Source organism: Micrasema longulum, unplaced genomic scaffold, assembly GCF_059751315.1.
Source record: "Micrasema longulum isolate JH-2025_06_02 unplaced genomic scaffold, ASM5975131v1 h1tg000521l, whole genome shotgun sequence".
Classification (NCBI taxonomy): domain Eukaryota; kingdom Metazoa; phylum Arthropoda; class Insecta; order Trichoptera; family Brachycentridae; genus Micrasema; species Micrasema longulum.
The window spans coordinates 247,381-263,781 of record NW_028277718.1 but is presented as its reverse complement, the minus strand read 5'-3'; the positions used below and the strand labels follow the sequence as shown (position 1 = coordinate 263,781).

Here is a 16,401-nt window from a genome sequence, read left to right as displayed (position 1 = left end):
CATAGAAAATTTAGTAGCGCTTCCGTTGTGCAATTTAATTTTAATTTTATTTTTATTTTTACATCACAACAGGCCAGGAGGACCAATATCAGTGATGAATTACATGACAGAACTGCCAGGTTGGAGAGAAATCACATTTAATTTTAGTGTTCTCACCGGAAATAGAATCCGGAACCTTCCCCTGAGTCGAGTGTCCTGACCACTACACCACGGACGCCGCATATGTTTAACCTGTGTTTCTAGTTTTATCAGGCTATCTACGTCTAGGTGTTTATCGTTTTTATAAATTTTTACGGTAAGCGTAAGGTATTCTAGATTATGTGTGTTATTAAGTATTTTGTTTTGTTTCCCCATTGCCTTTGTAATGTTGTTTTGTTTTCAATTCTGTGTATACTCAATGTACAGACACATTGGTACGTATAATTCGTAGAAGCCGTTTTCAGCAAGCGAATTGCCACATTAATGCGTGAGTGCTGGTTTGCATTTGTACGGTTTTTGGGTGCGTAAAACAGTGCATGAAATTTCGCTCTAGTATACCTATAATTATTGAGAACATACAAATTGATATCTTTCAGTAAACTTGAATTAAATGCACATACTTCTAGAAATTTGCTTAGATGGTTTATCAAGGAATAAATTTTAGTTAACAAGCAACTCAGATTATTTTTGACAAACAAAAATATACCTAGTATGGAGAACATGTCAATGAATGCCGTTGTAAGGTTGAATTGGTTGATTCCAAGTTCGCAAGAGGCGTAGTCCCAAGGAAATGTATGGTGGTAGTTGTGCCAAGACTCCCCTAAAGCACTGTATTTCATAGCCATATTATCTGTACCACCCTGGTTCCTAGAATAAATAAAAACAAAATTTGTTTACTGTTAAATTTAGAGGGAGATCCATTGTTGGTATTTTCAAAATACTCAATTCTACGAGTGATGTCCCAGATCAGTTGCAAATAGTCACTTTTCATGTTCCTAACTATGTCATTGTTATTGATTGATTTGGTGTTTATTTTGTAGAACTCCATATTTAAACTTATAATTAGAAATCAAACACTGATTTGAGTCTACTGAACACTTTATTTTATTTTTACAAATATAAACATATAAAAATAAAAACTTCGTGACAATTGTTTGTTGTTATATAAGGACATTCAATCTAAATAATCTTCACATTCGTTTGAATATGCCCTAATAAGGCGAAACAATTGTCACGAAGTTTTTATTTTTTTATGTTTATATTTGTAAAAATAAAATAAAGTGTTCAGTAGACTCAAATCAGTGTTTGATTTCTAATTATAAGTTTTTATGTCATTGTTGTTCATCAAAACTTTATTTTTTGTGCCAAAACGCTTAGAATATGTAATCAATATATTCTCCACACAACTAAGAGTACTTTGTGATCAATATTTTTGGTTGTAGTAGATCCTTACGTCATTAACCCTTAGCTACACATTGGGAGTAACGTTAACACACTCGCGCGGCTTTCCGTACCGCAATTTGCGTTAAGCCATTTTTATTATTTTTTTTATTTAAAACTTCAAGCACAATAAACAAGTACTTTGGCGGACTTATTTCTAAAAGCAATATCTTCTAGCTAACCAAAAAACAGACTGGTAAAAAGAAAGATTGTTTGAAATTTTTACAAAAAAAACATAAATATGTATATTTGTATCAACAGTCTTTGGTAAAAAGCAATATAATGTAATTGATTCAAAAATATTTAATGAATTTTCACCTAATATAAAAGACTCGAAATGTAAAAAAAAATAAAAAATGAAAATAACTGCACATACAAATAGTGTAATAATGCCAAGATTTTTAACTGTTTTTTTCACTGATGAGTTTTTGAAAGATACACAAATTGAATATAATGTTTAGGATAACTATATAAGAAACTACGAAAATACAAATGATACATTAAATCACCGTAATTGAGTACAATATATTAGTTTTAATAGTTTTTAGTTCCTTGAGGAGATTATTGTAATTATTGATTCCTTTTAAAACAAAACTTTTTGACTTTTTTGAGAATTTAGGAATTATGATATTATTTTGGTATCAAAGTGACTTATTCATCTCAAATTCATTTATTGTATCTTCTTTTAAAATATTTATTTAAAAAATTATGTTGTAAATTGTCTCTACTGTGAGAAATTCAAATAATTTATTTAGATTTTTCGTGTTCAATTTTGAGGGTTACTTTAAAATTACTTTGATATTAATCTTAGTACTATTTTAAGAGGGTTTAATCTATTAGCTTTTGTACCATCCCATTTAAAAAAATCATAGCGTAAAAAAGATTGTAAAATTGAGTAATACGCAATTTTTAAACTATTGATTCTTAAAATATTCCTTCCTTGAAGAAATTTGAACCTACATTTTCTAATACTTTTAGCTAGTTTACTAATATGGTCTTTCCATTCAAAATTTTGGTCAATGTATGGGGCGTGTTCAGAAAATAGTGGAAATTTTAATTTTCGCGGGTTTGGAGATTCCGATTTTTATTTTTTTTATTATATTAGTATACATGTCTCTGAAGTATGCTTAAATTTTTAGCTGTACATGCATGTTTGGTTTACTTTTTCTGTTACGAAGATTTTAAATTTTATCTGTTGTTGCAGTGAGTTTTGTTGCAATTGCTTTGGCGGATAACTATTTTTATTACTGAATCCAAAACTAGTTTTGTTAATATAGATATTTTTATTATGTTCGTGCAGATAGTATTTTGTTTATTTATTTATATTAGTAATTGTGGTAATAATTGGCTAAGGCCGTTTGCATTATAAATTAGATAAAAATTAACAAGGTCCTTAATTAAGTCTCTTGATTTTGAATATCTGTAATAAGGATCCAATCTGCATGCTAGATAAATACCCATAAAATAGTGAGATATTTGATACAGGATTGACTCAAGGATCAGAGGTCCAAGGTTAGAACTCCACTCAATTACAACATTATGTTCATTTCTATGACAGGTATTTCCGTAATTTAGATATACTTATTTTTTCCTTAAACAAATGTTTGAGTATGTAATATATTAAGCAGTTAATTGAATTTCTGACCTCTAGTTTGGAGTTTCTATTTGTAACTACTGATTGTTTTGTTTGTCGATTATATTATTGTAGTTTTTTATTTTTAAATGTAGAAGAGTCTTTGATAAATGGTAAGTAAATGGAATAAAATGAGAAGGAATCACACAAAAAAAAACTGTTATTCATTTTCCATGTGTTGACGGATACTGAAAATTATATATTTTTCAATAAAACAGTCGAATACTGTTCTAGCAGTTGTTTGCAATATTTTTTTTCTTACGTTGCGCTACTCTAAACTGTTATTTAGAAAAAGTTACATGTAACAGTTTAATTTGTAAAACAGCAACTGTTACTGATTTTTAATTAAAATTACCAAAACACCTATCTTTAGCATGTATAAGAAAATGCATGGATCTAGATTAAGTTAAGTCTTAATGTAAATAAGGATTGGTGTGGTGTTTTCCCTCTGCCTACCACTAGTGATTGTTTGCTTATTTGATGATAATTCAGAGCTTTCAAATCACTATTTTGGATATGCGTAGCACTAGCTTTGTGGTTCATTGTTATATTTTAATATTTTAAAGGTATAAATAAAATAACTTTGTTTCATGAACTATTTTTTATTCACATAACCGACTAGTTTTGGCAACTAAACGTTGCCGGTTGTGGTTCAAAAAACAAAGTAATTTTATTAATACCTTTAAAGCCACTAACTTAAAACACTAAAAATAGTAAAAAGACCTTTGATATTAATTAAATTTTTGTTCAGTCATTACCCATATTTTTTTGTAAAAAATTGAGATACATTTTTAATTTCGTAAAATGCTATTTTAATTTAATTTTTGCTTTCATTGTTTCGTTCAGCGTGAATATAGATTTTTTATGAAAGGTTTGTGTTAGATATTGTCACTCCCACACATAACCATATTGATAATTAATGATTCTCACCTGTCATAGGGTCTCATGCCGTCTAAGTGACCCGCGCTGTTAATGAGCCAAGTGAAATTCGAGATCAGTACGAACTTCATACACCCGGCAAGGTACCAGGAATACATGAAGTCCTCACCCCAAAAGTACCAGGGAATAAGTGTGGGAATCACAAAACAAAACAGTGGTCCTAATATGTGAAAATACCTGAAAAAGAGATCCGCATAATAATACATTATAACAGTGTGTGGTAAAGAGTGTAAAATTATCTCTTAAATCAGCTATTGACAGGCCATAAGGCCCCTGAAAAATTCCAAAACTTGTAATGATTTATTCCCTTTCCTGACATCTAAAGAAGAACTCCGTACCCATCAAAACACGTCAACAAATATGGCTACCCGAAAACTAGAAATCTATCACAACGCTTCAGTTGATTGGTTATTAACACGTGTTTACGTGAACCTGTGACGTTTCAAAGTACTTCGTTTGTATTAAAACCATTTCATATATTTTTGAGAAACTTCGCCTACCAATTTAATGCTTTTATTGGTATGGTGTATACCACGAGTAAAAAATATGAAAACATATACAATTTCCAGAAGCATTAAACTTTCTCACAGTTTAATGAAGAGGATTTTACTAAAAACTTGTTTAACTTAGTCGGCCCGAAGGTCGCGATTCTAATCCCCCATAGACCGATTTTAATTCGATATCTCGAGTATTATTAAAGCTATTTTCCCTATATTTTTGCAATCGTGAAAATAACACAAAGAAACATTTTCCCTTTTTAAAAAAAAAAAATTAAATCGTTTAATATTAAAATAAAAAAAGACTTCAAAACACAAGGGTCGATTGCACTTTATGTACATTAGCATTCGGCAAACTAACAAAAATGAATAAAATTCCCGAATGAGTAAAATATGTGCACGTGAAAACATGAATAAATTATTGCTCAATCATAAGCCTTCCAACTTTTTATACAAGTAGGCACTGGGGTCGTTTGGTCCCCCGTTCGGATCATGTGTAATTTTCGGATAGTGAGGAAAAAGTTAAGAGAAGCTGGAGTATTATTAGAGCACCCTTAAAGTTAAATAATTGATACGTTTTCGTCAATAGACAGATACCGATTCTATTTTGATAGTATTCGGTGTCTTCACCATGTGCCTATCGTAATACATTCACCATTGCCTATCGTAATACATTTACTGAAAAACACTCAATATCACTCGATTTTTCGATTCATTTCCGAAAGTGGTGTACCTAAATAGTGAGATTTAAATTATGAGATTTTTTAACTGAATTAAACACTATTTTACAGAAAAAAAATTCCGTGCATTGTCCGTACTTTTTACTAAAGTTTCGGATCGCATTACAGCGTCCATCATCAGGGTTAATGTTATTCGTGTAACGATAAGTATTTAGAATTTGTACCGTGTGGCAGTTGTTACCGTCTAAAACTGGAAACCGTTTTCAGCACATCCACAAGAATTAGAGATTTTCTAAAATCATCAAAAGACCGGGACACTCTTGAAACTGGCCATATTTATTAATATCGGTATATTTGTGTCTAGTGAATTTACTAAGCATATTCCTTCGCAATTTTACATTTTATTTTGTTCGTTACCTAGTTTAGACCATTCATCATCATTATTCCCTTGCCACACCCAATGATGTATAGGGCACTGCATTGGTACACCAATTGCAGAGTAGTTTGGTAATTTTTTTTTCATGAAGGTAAGATCAGTCTTATGCTTCAGGTACCAGTTAAGGGACCATGAAATATTCCGGTGTGAAAAAACCCTTTTAAATCAATATTTTATATCAACCATGTCAGTAATTGCACCCGAGCCCTATCGCATGGTAGGCTATTACACCACGAGGCCAACAGACCATTAGTAATTATTTTATTATTTTTTACTTTTGTATTTCTAATTAATTAAAAGTACTGTTTTTAGACCGTTTACCAAAAACATTATTTTCAAAGATTTTGTTTTCTTTCATAAAATGACTTAAGCTTTAAGTATTAAATAAAAGCCTATTGCCAAAAGCCAAAAGGAATTTAATCAAAACTTAGTTTAACGTATAGACTTACTAAATTCAATGATGAAACTGATGGAAAAAGTTACAATTCTTATAAAAATCGATTTCCTTTGTTAAAACATGATTTTTGTAAAGAAATTACAATAAAACTTATTCGATTAAATTATTTCTACAGCAAGGCTCGAATACTAATTTATCGTAAGTGAATTTGAATATTTTGATCAAAACACGCTTTCGACGAAAAAAAATTGTTATTAGGTTTTACTTATACATTCTCATTGAAACGAAACCTTTTTCATTTTTAGGCATAAAACCTAATATTATTTTTCCTGGAATCAGAAATAAGTTTTTAAACTGTGTAACGTCACAAAAGAGAGCGAAAACATTTCTGAGAAGGGATATGTAAGTCTAGGCATTTACAGGGCTTGTGACCTATCATTGGATGGTTTATATTGCCATTTACACACTGTCTAACATTCACCATTTGCCTCTGCTTAAATATCTTCATTAGTTCAACTCTTCCATTGTAAAATAACTAAAGACTTTTGTAAAATATAAGAGCTGAAACCTATTAATGTAGCTAAGATTTACCTGTCGCATTATTTCACCTACAAGGCAACGCCTGAAAACTCTATTTATTTTTTATACTTATTCTAATACCAGTTAGTTTAATCGACAATATTTTTAGTGTGTCCGAATATTTGAAGACATGCAGGATTTCAGCCCTTAGAAAGTTATGAATATTTAAATGAATTGTATATGTTGCTAGACTTGGTAGATATTGTAATAAAAAAATAAGCTTCTGTTTAAATAAAACCTTTATATCTAAATTTGTTGCAACAAAAAGGAAAAACATTTTTGAGAAAGAAATATGGAAGTCTAGGCATTTACAGGGCTTATGATCTGTCGTTGGCTGGTTTAAGTGGCCAATTTAAACACTATGAAAATTCAACATCTGCCGGATTTAAACATCCACATTTCCTCCTGGTATATAAATAAGAATAAAACTTGAAAATTATTTTCAGGCGTTGTCTAGTAGATGAATTGGTTCAACTGAATGAACCTCACCCCCATGATAAAGGTTTCAGCTCTTCTACTTCACAAAAGTCAATAGATAGAAGAATTGAGGATTTCCTCCTTGTTAAAACACCCATATTTGTGGGTGTTTTAACGAGGTCAGAATGGTGAATGTTAGACAGTGTGTTAATAAAAATCTATGAAATTGGTAGAGGCTATTAGTAATAAAAGACAAACCTTGTTTGAAACATGAGAATAGGATCGCTTTTGATATCACTCATATCGATGGTTTTTCCCCTTTCCAAGACATCAGGGTGTTTATTAACCATAAGCCATCCAACATGGGAAAAGAAGTAACCTCGTTTGGCATTGTGGGGGTCTGCGTCTGTTTCACTGAATTTATGGTGGCACCTTTAATAAAACACATCCACCTTTCGTTTAAAAAATCGTAATTAATCATGAAACAAGTTAATTCTTATTTATGCATGTATCGTCTACTGGCAACAGAAAACTTAACTTAACATTATTTTTAAAGGATAAAAAAAATCCAATTAAAATACTCGTACATTTAAATTAAGACTGAGAAGGTTTTTGTTTCCCATTAATAAGGACTTATACATATTTAAAACATGAGTAATGTTTATAGTTTTTCACGACCTTTCATACATTTTAAGATTATTAGTCTAACGATTCGGGTAACAGTCCAGAGACTTTGAAATATTCTGGTGTAAAAACACCTTTCAACAAAAATATTTCATGTCAAGCACATCTGAAATCGAACTCGAGACCTCTTTCATGGTAGACAAACGCACTGACTATTAGACCACGAGACGGAGTGTTTAATTCGTTAAGACTTTCTTTTTTCCTTTAAATATTAAAAATGTATATCAAATTTCATAGATTTACCCTGCGGCAACGTCCAGATGTACAATTTATTTTTCTTGGTTATCATTAAAGTCGTTCATATTATTTTCTGACATTTGAGATTGCAATACAAGGTCCATCATCAAGGTTGATGTGAACGCTGTAATACCATTAACATCAACCCCTATGATGGACGTTGTAATATTATCCGAAATGTCAGAAAAGTGTGCCAACTACACACTGTATTATATCCCATAAAAATTCATAGTGCGATGTTAAATATATTTTGTATTCCGTATAAACCAAAAGAATTATTTTTAATATCTAATGTATATATTTTTTAAGATCTAATTTAGGTATTGTAGAAATTATTTGAGATTTAGCTCACAGGTAGAATTATTGTTACGTGGAGCTGCGCTTTTTTATGGCAATAAAGATCAGTTGGTCCGAACACTCGAGATAAAAGGGTTAAGAAAGAGATAAGAAATGTTTTTTCAGGCATAATTTAAACAGAGATCCTGTGGAAAAAAAACATAGAGGATGGATGACTCCACAGTCGAGCTGCAGGATTGGCAAAATGTATTTTTACCTGTGATCTCTGGTCCATTTAAGCATACTATTCTGATTGGCAATCGCGTGACACATCGCAAGTATCAACCTGAGGGGTGCCTTTGCCTTATAGGACTTGTGCGCAAAAAGCCTGTGTGATCCTGCTGATATTCCCATGCCTCCCAGAACACCATAACCCCAAACTGAAAAATCACTTATTTTATTGACAAATAACAGAGATAGACACCATTTCAGAGAAGAAAATATGGATGACTAGCATTTACAGGGCTTATGACCTGTAATTGGCTGGCTAAGAGGCCGTTTTACACATAAAAACATTTACCTTATGTTTTAACATTCATATTTGTTCAACTTATCCCTCTGTTAATTTTAAAACAGCTGAAACCTTCATTGTTGTAAAGAGATTAAAAAAAAGGTTTTTTTTGAGGGGGAGATTTAGCGAAATGTAAATTTCGACTTCCACCCAGTAGCCAGGCTCTTTATAGACCTGGTCTTGGAGGGCAAGAACTATTCACGGGAAACCGTCATAATAGGTCTTCACAGGTCACAGTGATGTCAAGGGCTTGCATAGAACCGACCCTTTCCACTAAGAATAAAAATAAGAATCATGCTTTGCAAAATTATAATAAAATATGACCAACTATTGATGTATTTTTTAATATTTATGAAATATAATATTCAATTAACATTATATAATAATAACCAGTTTGAAAATGTCCATGAGAGAAGAAAGTAAAAGCGCTTATGGGTCAAATAAATAAATCAAAGTAAACCAAGTATCTCAATTCACAATTTTTATGCATATACTTATATGCATGAAAGCATTCTTGATAAAAAACAATGCTTTTAAATTTGAAAACAAATTTTTATTAAAATAATTAAATTAGCGTACTCTCGATTAGCGTAAAATCGAAAAGAAATAAAAGATTACATTATAATCAAAATGATTCACTCCGAAATGCACTTTGACGAAGTACTCCGATAAATATATTTTAAAATATCTCCCGGTGAAAACGGTCAAAATAAGACCTTATAATAATTATTTATTTACATACACACGTTTATTGCATATAATTTGAAACATAAGTCCCAACTTAATGGGACTAAAAGTCCTGTGTTAAGTTGGGACGAGCAATGAGATATTTATTTATTTATTATAATAATCATATGAATATAAATATGTTTTGAGGTCAGGTCATGTTATGTCACGTCTGGTAATTGTAGTCACGTGCTTTTTGATGATGATTTTAAATTTGTTCCTAATATAAAGTAGTCAGGTAAGCCATTGTAGTGCATTTTTTACTATCCTGCATTTGTCCTGGTAAATTTTATTGTGGCAGTGTTGTTTTTGTCTGGTATTCTCTAGTGTCTGTCTGAATTTGTCATTGTCTTGTATGATTCCCAATGAAATTTTGTGTATGATTTAAATCGTTTTAATTTTCGTCAAGTATTTTATGCCGAGCTGGCGTGATTATTAATACGGCTCAATCGTAGGGTATGTTGAATATTAGATTTAAAAAGTCATAATTATAAATTGTTGGCTTTGTATCCTTGTGATGTCTGTCTTGTTACCGGTTTCCCAGAAGGCAATCATGTTGTTTAGTTTGCCTTTATAATAAGCTTCGTACGTCATGATGTTTGCTCGTCATCCACCAAAATAAGTAAACTGCCTTGAAAACTATCTTATGGCGTCTAATTAGTATTAGGGGTAATGAATACACGACGGGTTTGAAATAAAATGAGTTTTATTTCAAGCATATCAAATAATTACTCAAAAAACATTTCAGCATTATCATATAATATCATCAATCTTTAAACTTCTTTGATTTTCACGGCCGTTAAGATGAACAATCAGTTTTTCTGGGTTATTATGCCGTGTGTCGTTCGTACTTTTGACTGACGTTTCGGATCGCGTTACAGCGTCCATCATCAGGTTGATCAATTTTTGTTTTTCTACTAAAATAAATTGTTATCTACAGTATGTAAAGCTTAAGGCAATAACTTAATAGAGTCGCCCTTACGGAGAAAAAGCATACTACGGTTATTGACCACGAAGTTAACTACATATTACAGCAATGTGAGGGGTCATTAGTACTTGGGTTGAGAATTGCAAGCACTAACGAACAATATCCATTCCACGTTTGTTGTCAAACTAAAAACAAAACTAAACATTTAGAACACTTTCGTTCTATGCAATAAATCTTAAGGGCTTCTCTAGAGAATCTACATTCTTAGATTTTAAAATACTTTTTTTTATTTTTTATAATCTTTGATTATTACATTACCAATTCCGTATTGTAACCGTATTTAAATCGGGTTGTGGTCCCGTGGCTACTGTAAACAATGAATTAGAGGTCCGAGGTTCGCACCCCACTCTACCACAACTTGGTTCCCATTTTCTAATAGTAAGTTATTAACAACTCGTTAAAAATTGCCCCAAAAAGAAAAATATTTTTGTAAATTTAAAAAAAAAAAACTTATCTAAAATATTCTTAAATTTATATTTGAAGCACTGATTTCAAGGTTATTCATCATAATAAAATAAACATAAAAACAACTTTGCTTCTAACCAATAATTTTATTATTTTATTTTTTCTACGCGCTGGTTTCAAAGCAACACAAATTCCTAGAAAAATAAGATTAGGTTCATTTGTAAATGATACCGTGATAAAAAAGCTTGTGTAGTTTTGAAACCGATCGACAAATAAAATTAAGAATAAAAACTTTTGCTTAAAAACGAAGTTTTTTTTATACAAACTTTAATATTATATTTCTATTTTGTCTTGTATTTAAAATTTATTACGGAGCCATTACGGATTTTCTTTCCTTAACAGTTTAAAATGATAAAATATTTTATAAATTTAAGTTTATTTGAATCTTATTTTAGGTTTGTAGAATGTGTGATATATCATATAAAAAAAAAATTCATGTTAAAGGTATTTTTACCGTGAAGTCTGGAAAAATATATAAGTACATATATTTTTTAAATAAGCTTAAGCGATTACTGTTACTCTGGTAATTAAGTTGACTGAATAATCTAAAACTTACTATGTTTATTTTTGTATATTCTCATTTTTATTGTTAATATTATAAGATATAGTTAATGTTTCTATGAGCGTTTAACTCTTGTGTGGCTGTGATGTCACACTAGTCGACATAGTACACAAGACTTGAAATATCTCTCTTATATTTTTAAATGATAAACTCGTATTTTTTGTTATCTTCAAATTGACATTTTCACATTGGATTTGGAAAGTTAGATTTGTATGACTGTGCTGGATGTTAATACAAAAAAAATTTTGCTACGCGAATAGTAAATGTCCGCTAATTCAGCAACACATCTGTATAAGAGAGAACACGAAGATATAACTCATAAATGGAAGACAGCGACGTTGTTTTATGGCGGGTGTTATGTAAAATAGATTCAGTCTTCTGTCGGTTGATGGCAGTGATGAGGGACGCACGCGCGTAATATGAGCAAGTTTTTATAATATTTTATTTATTTTGCTATAACAGGGCTAAATTATATAATTATTTGCATAAATTATGTAAAAAGAATTATTAAACAGTATTTATCCATGTATTTTTTTCAAATGTATGAACTTTAGAATATTCCATCTTTTTTTTGTGGTAACACGATGTTACATCACCGCGTGCAAAGGAATTATTTACCAGTCTTTTATGAGTAAAGTAAATATTGTATCAAATGAAACGCTTGTATTTAGTGAATTTTACTTACGGAACGCACAAGTGGCCCATTTAGCAGTAAAAAGGTGGAGGTATATGGCGTACACCATGACAACATGCATATACGTATATAGAATAATATTTCTCCATTTGTATTTCACCCTGAAATAAAAATACAAGTGTTATCCTAAGTGTTTGTATAAAATAAATACTTTGTGAACAGAATCAAAATCAGTTATCAGGAAGGTTGAACGCGCAGTGAAAACGGTAAAAATGAGACCTTTAAAAAAAATTACGACCCCATGGTACTTAAAGTCCCGTGTTGAGTTGGGACGAGCAATGAGTCAACACAGACACACGAGTACTCGTATATCACCACAAATATAGGATCAGAAATACAAAAAATATTTCAAAAAAACATATATATGACACATCAATATGGTAAACAGTAAACTCAAACTTTCGGAAAATCATCAAGGAGTTTCCCACTGAAATCACTGCAACTAAGGAAAATTCAGTCATGGACTCCTCTCTTGAAAATAGTTTTTGTCCTTGATAGCTAATTACGCTCTTCCAAAATATTGAACAGTCTCGGTGCGATAAATGAGAGATGTCTGTAAGCAAAAGTCGTACTAGTTTTAGGTATGACATAATCCGTGCTCTTGGAAAACCTCGTATGGATATTTTGCTGAGATTTCTCATTATTGTTCGATCAGAAGTGTGTGTGTGCTTCTTTTAGGTTCAGTTGTCCATATCCAGCACTTTCATGTATTGGAACAACTGTTCTGACGAGTATGTTGGAGTATGTATTATTCTCAATAATAATTTATGTGAAATTATGAGAGGCTTTAAAATGGATGTCGTACAACCCCCCCACCAGTCAGCTATTCCATTGGTTGCAGTGGATTGAAACAGAGCAAAGAACACACTTCTGAGAGTGCCAATATCCAGAATGTCTGTAAGAGAAAAGAATAGATGGCACAATGGCACTTATATTTAACTATTACGTGTTATTCCATTTTCTAATAATGCTAGAGGTTTAATTTATACTTTTTTAAATCCAAAATAACGAACATGAATTGTCGTAAAATAAATATTTAGCATATATCATTAAAATTTACATTGAATGTATTTACACAAATATTTTCAATTTTTAATGATATTTTTATCTTATATGTAAATCTTAAATTTGGCGCGTTATCCAAAATAAAACACTTTTATTGGATTTGATTTTACTTTTATTTGTTTTTAAATATATGTGACGCGATTTGTCTTGTTAGAAAATTGGCAAACTAACTTATATATGCATAAAGTTCCTTTATAAAATGATTTCAATTGAAATATAAATGTAAAATTCATTAAATTCATAATTCAATAAAACACTAATGTAGAGTTTTAACTATTTTTCAAATTAAGTCATTGAACATGAAATCAATAATTAAATCTAATTATTTTGATTTTGCATCCATGCAAGTATTTTAAATAATTCAAGGCTTTTCCTATAAACCAATAATGTACCTAATAAAATGTGCTCAGTATATCCTAAATAATTTTAAAGTATGTTAATTTTCTTGGTCTATATAAAAATCATAAATACTTGTGAAATACCCCAATAAACTATTTACATTATTATTCAGCTTCATTTTTTTCCAAAACTCTGTTTTTAAGGGATGCTGATGACGCATCAAAGCTAAATTTGATTTAATTTCGGTGTTATATCATTAAATAGTAATTATTGTTAGTATATAAGAAAACTTTGTAAATATTTAAGTAAATTTGATAATGACCTAACAAGACGAAATAAATCACCTACATTTTTAAAGTTTTAAATTAGATACCTTACCAAATTATCTAATACTAATAATAGCGTGAAAGCAATCCCTTCACTTACCCGAAAACCATTAAAAATATCATGAGTTTTGTTATCGATTTCACTCAAACTAAAAAAAATATTTTTTCAATTAATTAGATATTTTTGAAAATTGGAAAAGTGGAAGCCTAGGCATTTAAGGCTTACGACTTATCACTGGCTGGTTTTAAAATTTATGTTGCACACTTTACAATTATGGAATTCTACCCATTATTTGTATTGACAATAAAATATATTAAAATGTAAATCTTATATAAATCACATGAATAGGTACTTAAAAATGGTCATTTGTATCTATAAGGTTAGATCCCACAAATAAAATTTAAAGATTGCGCAATTTTTTTAAATGAATATTTATGCACATACACATACTAGGTTATATCTATTTTAAAGCAATAATACGAAATGCAATATCAATGCGTAAATAGATGCGTAAAAAAACAATATTTATAAAATCCAAAAAATTCAACAACAGATGTCGCTAGTTTTTTCAGTACTATTATTGATATATAAAACCAAGCGTTTAGATAAAATCGAAAAATGGCTTATGTAAATATGGAAGGCCAGAATGATTAATATTACACAGTGATTTATGTGATTACTAGACTGACAGATTTTTGATTTTATACATTTTATGAAGGCCACAGAACAAATATATCAAAATAACAGTTACAGAGATATTTTGGTATAAAATGTCATTTTAGTTGTATTCCAGTTACAGCCTGAATTTTAAACTTGGTATGTCAAAACAGGGTGTGTGTCTGTGTGAGTGAGATAGGGTGGGTGAGAGGGTGTATATGTGTATGCGAGTGCGAGATTATCATAAAAAAATATATAAGTGACAGATGACAGATCATAAGCTTTGTAAATGCTTAGACTTCTTTAATTTTTTCAGCCGCTTTATTTATATAAAATTAAAATTTAAAACCCTTACTTATTTCATTATTTATTGTCATTAAATAAATATAAACAACTTCCCTTTTTACCACATACGTTTTTTTTCTACCGACCAGTAATATATATTATCTGTAAATTGCAATCGGTAAAAGTCCAGTATACGAATACAAATTTAGTTATTCACAATAAATTAATAATTCGAATTTATTCAATTAATTTTAAACTGCCATATCAAACTTTTCCCCCAATTCAGCTGTTTTTATGTCATTGATCTTTGATCCTTAATAAATCATAATATAAGAGTGTTATATTATTGCGGCAGCCGTGGTAAAATAGATTGGATGCTTGACTCGTGTCGTGATATTAAAAAAAATAATTAATTATTTAATTGCACACACTCCTCTTATCATTTATTTGGAATATTTAGAATAATGCCGGTGTCCAAGTGGATACAAAATACAGTTCTGTGGGTGAAATCAAACCAGAATCCCGGACGAGTGTTTTTGACTTAATGACTACTCACAGGAAAAAATCCCAAAAAAAGAAATCGAGTAGAGAAAAGTCCACCCTGTGTTTAAGTGTTGGTTGCAATTGTCTTCCATGCGAGGTTCTAGATTCGATATCTGGGAGGTTTAAATTATTGAATATGTTTTTCTAAGGTGGTTTATACAGCAGGGTAAGAAAATGTATGGATCAAATATTTGTTCTGCAAAATACTCGTATGACAGAAAAGTTTCTGGCTAAACACCAGAAACTTTTTTGCGCATTTGTCAATCTGCAAAAGGTATTTGATAGATTTGACAAAGAGAAATTATGGAAGATTTTATCGGATATGGAGTGAATGGTAACCTGACAAGAGTTATTGCGTCAGTGTACAAGGACAGCACAGCATGTGTCAAGGTGAACTGTCTTCCTTATGCTGATGATGCCGTGCTTCTTGCTAGCAGCAAAGAAGACCTGCAATTCTTAGTAACAAAAGTCTAGTCGGTAGAAAAAATAAAAAGTAAATGGTTAAAAACAGTGTCGTTTTATAATTATTTTATTAGCCTTTTCTCTGTTGAAAAAATATCTCATATTGATTTCCCAAATAATAATAACTATGCCTAACATGCCTAACTGTCAAGGAAAACCATCAAGAGTTTGTCTTCAAATGTTTTGGCAAACCCAAAATATTGTTTGTTATTAAAATATTTATTTTCCGAGCATGATATTTGCATAAAAAAAGATTGCATATTATTATTAGAAGCGGTCAAATTTAGCATCATACACTCCTTCAACCGATTTTAAAGTTTTTTTTTAAAAATAAATAAAAATTTAACAATTATGAATAAACTCTGAAAAATTTTCTCTGCTCTATAAATCAAAACGCCGCATGTAATTTTCTTTTGAATTCAAGCAAATTGTTTCATTGTACATTAATATAAAAAAAATGTTGTAACAGAGAGGTAAAACCCGTAAGAGGAATGTGGAATTCTAGGCATTTACAGGGCTTATG

General features: G+C 30.4%; 2 protein-coding genes across 5 annotated transcripts in view; one reads left to right on the top strand and one right to left on the bottom strand.

The window, feature by feature from the left end:
- Positions 1 to 16,401, top strand: part of LOC148280870 (acyl-CoA Delta-9 desaturase-like) — a 202,620-nt gene that overhangs the window by 145,402 nt on the left and 40,817 nt on the right. The gene's annotated exons all lie outside the window — the stretch shown is intronic.
- LOC148280871 (acyl-CoA Delta-9 desaturase-like) overlaps positions 1 to 16,401 on the bottom strand; it is a 48,907-nt gene that overhangs the window by 2,154 nt on the left and 30,352 nt on the right. For all 4 annotated transcript variants that reach the window (XM_088227653.1, XM_088227650.1, XM_088227652.1 and 1 more), the window contains exons 3-7: positions 12,192 to 12,301; positions 8,472 to 8,634; positions 7,256 to 7,429; positions 3,983 to 4,168; positions 686 to 846 (exon numbers count right to left, since the gene is read on the bottom strand). In XM_088227653.1, the coding sequence (XP_088083779.1) occupies positions 686 to 846; positions 3,983 to 4,168; positions 7,256 to 7,429; positions 8,472 to 8,634; positions 12,192 to 12,301 (794 nt within the window). The remainder of the gene's footprint in view (positions 1 to 685; positions 847 to 3,982; positions 4,169 to 7,255; positions 7,430 to 8,471; positions 8,635 to 12,191; positions 12,302 to 16,401) is intronic.